This window comes from Physeter macrocephalus, chromosome 18 (genome assembly GCF_002837175.3).
Source record: "Physeter macrocephalus isolate SW-GA chromosome 18, ASM283717v5, whole genome shotgun sequence".
In the NCBI taxonomy this organism is placed as follows: Eukaryota; Metazoa; Chordata; class Mammalia; order Artiodactyla; family Physeteridae; genus Physeter; species Physeter macrocephalus.
The window spans coordinates 107803350-107810744 of NC_041231.1; the positions used below are offsets into that span (position 1 = coordinate 107803350).

Below are 7395 nucleotides of genomic sequence, written 5' to 3' on the forward strand. Positions count from 1 at the left end.
CCTAACTTTTATATGCCTGGGGAAACCAAAAATTTGTGTGACCCACTTTATTGCAGTATTTATTGTGGTGGTCTCAAGCCAAGCCCACAGTATCTCCGAGGTCCGCCTGTGCGGATCTGTAAAGCGGACCGGCGTCCCCACGTCGGAGGAGTAGGAAAAAGCACCACAAAACAGGTCATTTGGGGAAAGTTCCTGCATAGGATAAAGGACCCTGCATCTCCATGCGCGGGGCCTCCTCGCACCACTAGGGGGCGCGCTGGGCTCGCCGAGGCCCCGCGGCCACAGCCTTCCCTCCCAGGTCCTGTCATTCTCTGTATAAACAAGTTACGTGCAAGTGTTTAGGATATAAATTACGACCATGCCGGCTGCCTCGGAAGGAATGTAAACACAGCACTGTGGTCAGAGCAAACTCTGAGACTGACTTCATAATTTATAGCAGCCCCCAAGTAGCCCAGAATAAAAGAAAAAAAATCCCTATTTAACTGCAAATGTGATAATGGGACACAACAAATGTTTAAATCCCTGCTTAATTTTGGAAAATAGAGTAAAGGAAGCCTAAAGATTAGGCAGATGGTTAGGACTTTTCAAAACAAGATGTTTTACTGAGACCCTCTTTGGACTGAAACTCACTCAGAATACAAAATCCCTGTGTGGGAGACGCCCACCCGGGGGTATCCGTTCCTGGTGACGGACTGAGAGACAGTGCCTGCAGGGAATGAGGCTCGAAGGCGAGTTCTCAAAAGCAAAAGCAAGACCTGGAGAACCTCTCTGCTTGCTCTCGGGCCCACGGTGGCCAGCGCCGCCCGTGAGTCTGCGGGGCTGGTCAGACCAGGCGGGGCTGGTGCCCATCGGCCTGTTTCCTTTCTCTTTCGTCCGGAGCTTCAGCGGCGCTGCCTGTAGCGTCTGTGGTTGGGAAGCCTCAGGAAACCGGGCGAGATAGGAAAGGGCTCGGCGGGTCCCAAGGGGAAGCATCACTCCCTGCGAGGGAGAGGAGGGGACGGAGTGACTAATAGGGAGACAAGTGGGGGCGGCCGCCGCGCCTGAACGGGGTGGGGGGCAGACGTCTTGTCCTGCTTCGGTCCCTGGTGCCGGGAACTGCCCACACCCCCCACGGGCTTCCCCCTCTGGACGTGGGGGGGGGGGTCTGACGGCCACCCAAGGAGCCGGGGCCCTTGCGCCGGGCACCTACCCCTTGCTCGGAGCCCGGCCGGGCCGAGGGCAGCCCCGGGTGATGTGCTGCCCCGTCACTCCACCCTGTGCTGGTGGCGAAAGGAAAGAGCAAAGGGCAGAACGCGCCGTGCACACAAGAAAGACAACAAAGGGGGCACGAAACTTGGTTTCCTCAAGCCTTCATCTTGCCTGGTTTTCTTTTAAGCTCCTTTCACCTTCTGTTTTTTGTTTAGCCAGAAAGAGCAAGGGTGAAGGAAAGAAATGATAGAAAATGTTTCTTCTTCTCTTTCTCTCCTGAGAAGACCCACAATCAGAAACCGGCCTGTGCTGCTCAAGGCACAGACCCCACACCACGTCAATTACATGACTTAGAAAAAAAAAGCCCGCCCAGTGTAGAGTTGCCCTGCCCGCTGGTGAGGAGGCCTGGCGATCGGATGCCCGTGGAGGAAAGAGATCCCCCAGCAACTATTTGTCATATACATTTTATTGAAAAAATTTTACATCAAAATAGTTTGGCAAACTGTAAAAGTATACGTAAGTGCAAATATATCCCCCTTTTAAAATACAAGCAAAGTGTGAGTATACACGAAGGTCATAAAAATATCTTTAAACTATGATGGTAGAAAACCACCTTGTAAAAAACGTTGTAGAGTCACAATACTGAAGACCACGTTCTTAAACTAGACACATTGTTGCTAAATACTTCCTTGATAATGTTCTTTGGCACCTGTATCCCAAGGTAGTGTTTGGCGAAACACAGCTCTCCCACTGAGCCAGGCCACAAGATGAGGCTTTCTGGAAATCTTGTGCTCGGCACTGCCTTTTAGAAAAGCACACACACTTTCCATAGACACAGAAACACACACACACAGCCCCTCTGCGTGTCTCAGACCCTGATTACTGAAGGCAAGGGAACCCCCAGAGTTCCATGCTTGTGTTTTCCGCGTGGTGAGTTCTCACCATCTCGGCTAAGGAGCGGAGTTCTCCCTTCTCTGGGAGCCTGCACGAATTCGGGGCATTACCTTGGGGCTGTCCTTCTGTCAACGGCAGAAAAACATCAGCGCAGGACGCTTGCCTGGCCTGGGGACTCTGGCTAAGTGACTGGGGTGCTACTTGCAGCCACACTGCTCTGGGAGTCCACTCTGCCTCGCCCCAGGGGCGAGAGGGCCTGGCCCGGCCCCTCCCTCCGCTCACATGACACAGGGCTTAATGTCCTGGCAGACGCTCTGGTGGTGGTGGTGATGGTAGTAGGGGCCGCTGGCCGAGGGGTGGAAGGAGGAGATGCTGTTAAAGTTGAGGACGAAGTCTTTCCTGTCGCACACCGGCGTGGAGTGGTGCTGGTATCGGGGCAGCCCCACTGCAAGGAGGGAGAAAAGAAAACTTTTCAGAAACGTTTCTTCCGCTGAGGACAGGGCACATAATTTTTGAAAACTTAATTCAACTTTTGACTCCAAGGGGGTTGGCCTGTCTTTTTTGTCTATTGCAGTAAAACTGGGAGAGAAAACCCAGCCCCAGAAGCTTCTCAAAGTTTCAAACTGTAGGCCACAGGACGACTCCGGAATCCCGGTTTGGGGTCTCCTTTGGTTTACACGGGGCCGCAGGGCACAGTCCCCGCGAAGCCGGGCTCTCTGTGTCCAGGTGTCTGTTACTCCCAGAGGCTGGGCGGGGCTCTAACAGCCCCTGGCCCCAGGCCCTGGGCCCGGCCCCTGCCCGCGGGCCTCCAGCCGGTGCTGCCCAGGCCCAGCCCCTGCCCCCGAAACACCACGGTCTCCCTCGCTTCTGGTTTCGAGCCCCCCTGCCTTACTTCCCAACCAACTAGCCGGCTCCGAGGAGCAGGCCCTGAGCTCCAGGGGGGTGACAGAAAACAATCCCACGGCCAGAGAAGGGCCGAGAACAAACGCGCGCATCTCTGTGGGTCGCGCCTCGAGGGAAGCAGCACCCCCGGAGCAGCGCTGCCCTTGGGAGAGAGCTCGGCTGCGGCCCCTCTGCCGCGCGGGGAGCCTTTGGGAGAGCCGGGCCGGCCCGCAGCCTCTCCCCGGGCCCGAGCCAGGCCTCCGGGCGCCGACTTTTGCTTTTGCTTTCTCGGCGCCTCCGGCCCGGGGGCACAGTTGGCTGGGCTTCCGGCTCGCTGGGCCCCGCGCTTCTCCCGGCCCGGGCCTCTCTCTCGGGGCCGGGCTGGGCTGGGCCCTTTTCCCGAGGCCTCTCTAGTCTCGCGTGCGCCGCGGGGACCGTCCGCCCACGCGGGTGCAGGGCCGGCTTGTTCTGCGCGCGCGAAGACCTTACCCGGCGGCCCCTCGCCCGGTCGCGTCCGGCGCTCGCTGAGCCACCCGCGGGCGGCCCCGCGATCAGCGCCCGGCAACACCGACTGGGGCCAACGCGCGACCCGACGTGAGCCGTCGCTGCCGCGCAGGTGCGCTTGCCCCCGCGGTAAAGCACCTCGCGGTGCCGGTTCCGGCATCTCTAGCCGGCGGGCCCGGCGCTTTGATGGGACCGAAGGACCTAAGAGCCCGGCTCCTCCTTGAAAGGTTCTCAGGAGGCAGAGAGGCCGAGGGGCCTCCCCGAGCAAGCGGGCCTGGGCCGCCCGGGCGTCGTGCTGGGAGCGGGCACTCGGGGCACCTCCTCGGCCTCCCCGCTCCTCGAGGGGCCCTGGGCTCGCGGCCCGGCCTGGGAGACGCCAGCTAGCCCCTCGGGGAAGAGGGTTCGAGGGGGCGGGAGCCAGAGCACGGTTGGGGGGTGGGGAGCAGAGCGTCCCGGCCGGGCCATGGCCTCCTCCTCCTCCTCCTCCTCCTCGGGGCTCCCAGACTCGGCCCGGAGGGCGCGCGAGCTCCTGGGGGGCCGGCGAGGCAGTGTCCCTTCTCCTCTAGACAGAGTCGTGCTCCCGGGTTCCCGCGCTTCTGGGACCCGTGCGTGCGCCTGGTGTGTGGCGTGGGGCGAGGGCGGCCTCGCAGAATGGTCAGAAGGCTCTTTCTGCGCGATTTTGAACGTTGAGGGAAGTGTTTCACGGCAGCCGCCTCGGAGTCCCGGTTGTGGCTGAGCAGGGCTGCGGGCGCGGGGAGCGGGGAGCGGGTGGGCGGGAGAGCGCAGAGCGCGCCGCCAGGGCTCAGAGGTGATTGACAGCCCGTCCCAGGGGGGTAAAAAAAAAATAAGAGGGGAGGGTCGTCTGTGTTGGTTACTTGTTGAAATTCCCATAAAACTGAACAAGACGCCGCTCTCAGTGGGTTAAGTCAGGCTAAAATCCTCTCCGGTGTGGTCCTGCCCAGACTGTCTTTGTTTAGTTAACCTCTGAGACCCGCATTTAAAAGGCCTATTTGGGAAATTTCACCGTCCAGGGAACCAAGATCTTTCGCCCATTTCTGGACTTCCTTTCTCCCTGACGCCCTGCCCCACACCGCTGCACGAGCATGTGATGTAGGTGTGTCGTCGTCCCGCGAACGCTTTTCTAATCGGGGCGGGTGAGTGTCAGCGAGAGCCCCCGCTTGCCGGGCAGACCAGCCTGCCTCCGAGGGGTTAATGTAAGGGTTTATCTCCACTGTCCCCACGAACCTGGCTAAATATTCAAATTCCCTCCTCCACCCCCATCTGTCCCCTCCCACCTTTCACCGCCCTGGGCGAGTCAATAAATTTTCATAATCTGCAACCGACACAATTCACACCATCAACACGACAAGGGGCGCCCAACGGGCAGGCGTTTCTCAGGGGAGCCTCGCTGCGGTCCCCAGGCCCTGCTGGCCTAGGCCGGACCCATGTGTCATCAACTTGGGTCCACCGTGGGGGGAGGCAGGAGACTCCTCCACCGCTTGGCGCCTCTCCTCCCTGGCAACATTTCCCTTTTGCGCAGGGTCCTGGAACCCCTCTGCTTTCCCGGCGTCCCTCCCTCCTTTCCCCCCCCTCAACCCTCGCCCAGCGGAGCCCCTCCCCACGCACACGGCAGGTACCGAGCATCTCCCTTCCGGACATGTACGTTTGGGTGAAAGCACAGCAAAACCAATTGGAAAAAAAGACAAGAAAGCAGCCACAGTGCCTTGGCCAAGGTCCCCTAAGGCCACAAGGCTTCTCCCTAAGCTAAGCCAGGCCTGAGATTTGAGCCCTGCAGTCCGTGGGGACACTCGGAGAGCCCGAGGACGCAGGCACTTGACTCCATCCTCCTAGGGGTGAAAATTCTGGAGGCCCGGCGGGGGCCAAGCCTGTCGGGGAAGGCCCAGTGACCCCACCCCACCCCCCATAGGGTGCCAGCTTCCCCTGGGCCTCGGCCACCCAGAGCGGGGAGGCCTCGAGGCGACGCGCCGGCGGGCCAGGCCGCGTGTTACCTGGGAGGTCCTCGCGGGCGTTCTGGTGCAGGTAGCTCTGCTCCAGCGAGTAGGTGGACATGCTGGTGTGCAGGCCGGCCGGGGCCGCGGGGGTGCCGCCCGGCGTCAGGGCGGGCGGCTGCTTGAGGTAAGGCGAGGCGCCGGGCGAGCTCCAGTGCGCCGCGGGGCTGGTGTAGGGCGAGTGGCACTCGATGGCGCTCGCCACGGCCGGGGACGAGGGCACGGGGCTGCTGCTGCTGTCCGGGCCGTAGTCCCCGCCGCCGCCGCCGCCGCCCCCGGCCGCGCCGACGCCCCCCGGCCCGGCGGGCACCGGGCAGCTGGCCATGTAGGTGGAGCCCGGGTTGGGCGACATGTGCGGGACGTGGTGGTGGTGGTGGTGGTGATGCGGGTGCGCGTGGCCCGGGGCGCCGGCGCCCGCGTCGTAGCCCGCGGGCATCATGTCGAGGCCGCCGTAGCCGCCCTGCCCGTGGCAGCCGAGCGGCGCCGATGGGGGCGCCTGGAAGTCGAAGCCCTGCGGCAGCAGCGAGGCCCCGAAGCCCAGGCCGCTCACCACGCGGTGGTACATGGGCTTGAGCGCCTGGCACTTCCGCCTGAAGCCGCGCGGCCGGCGGCGGAACGAGCCCTCCTCGAACATGAACTCGCTGGCCGGGTCGATGGTCCAGTAGTGGCCCTTGCCCGGCCGCCCGAGGCCCTTGGGCAGCTTGATGAAGCACTCGTTGAGCGAGAGGTTGTGGCGCACGGAGTTCTTCCAGCCCTGGTAGGCGCCGCGGAAGAAGGGGAAGCGCGCCTGCAGGAACTGGTAGATCTCGCTGAGCGTCAGGCGCTTGGCGGGCGAGCTCTGGATGGCCATGACGATGAGCGCGATGTACGAGTAGGGCGGCTTCTCGGGCCGCCACAGCCCCGAGCTCGCCTTCTTGGCGCCCGCGCCGCCGCCGCCCGCGCCCCCGCCGCCGCCCGCGCTCTTGCAGGCGCTCGGGGCCGCGCCGGCCGCGCCGGAGGCGGCGGCGGACGCCGACGAAGACGAGGCGGCCTCCAGGGCGGCGGCGGCGGCGGCGGCGGCGGGCGGCGGGCTCATCAGGGCGGCCTGGAGCGCGCCGGGGCCCGGGCTGCGGGCGCGGCGCAGCGGGGCCGGCGGCGGCCCGCCCTCGGAGGTCATCGGGGGCCCGGGAGCGGGGCCCGGCGGCGGGGGCGCGGGCGGGGCCGGGCGCGAAGGCGCGGGAGCGCGGTCCAGCCAGAGGCCCGGCGGGCGCCCTAGCCCGCCGCCCGGGCTGCAGCCGCGGCCGCTCCGAGCCAGCGCTCCGCCGTCGCCTCCCTCAGCTCCGCCGGGGCTTCTGGCGGCGGCCGCGGGCCGGCGGCGACGCCCCGCGCATCCCTCCCCGGGCCTCGGGCCCGGCCTGCGCGGCGGCCTCCGGGCCGCGGAGCCGGAGCGGCCGGGCGGCTGCGCGAGCGAGCGGGGACCGCGGCCGGGACCCCGGGGACGAGCCCGACGTCTCCCCTCAGGAGCGCGGCTCGCTCTGTCTCTCGCACTTCCTCCCTCCCGCGCCCGCCCCCGCCGCCCCCCCGCCCTGCCCCCTCCGCCGCCGCCGCCCCGGGGAGGGCGCGCTGGGCCGGCGCTCACTCCTCCCCCCGGCCGGCCGCCCGCTCCCTCGCTTCTCTCGCTCCTCGCTCCCCGGGGTCCCCCTCGGCCTTTTAATTCCTCTCTCGGATGCTCTCCGGCTCCCCCCCTCCACAGCCCCTCGCAAAGCGCGGGGTCGCAGGCCGACTCACAGTGTGCCGGGAGGACGCCCGCCACGCCCCGCAAAACTCGACCCCCTCGACTTTAGGAAATCGTCTTTCTCTTGGTCCCGGACAGCACCCCTGCCCCCATCCCAAAGCCGGCCGCCCCCGGCGGAGCGGACCCACCCCTTCTCCTCCCCCT

General features: G+C 64.7%; 1 protein-coding gene across 1 annotated transcript; it reads right to left on the reverse strand.

The window, feature by feature from the left end:
- Positions 1-2337: 2337 nt before the first annotated feature.
- FOXF2 (forkhead box F2) lies at positions 2338-6633 on the reverse strand. Its single transcript, XM_024122030.2, has 2 exons — positions 5478-6633; positions 2338-2527 (listed from the first exon to the last, which is right to left on the reverse strand). The coding sequence occupies exons 1-2, from the start codon at positions 6631-6633 to the stop codon at positions 2361-2363; spliced, it is 1323 nt and encodes a 440-aa protein (XP_023977798.1). The 3' UTR covers positions 2338-2360.
- Between the last annotated feature and the right edge of the window lie 762 nt (positions 6634-7395).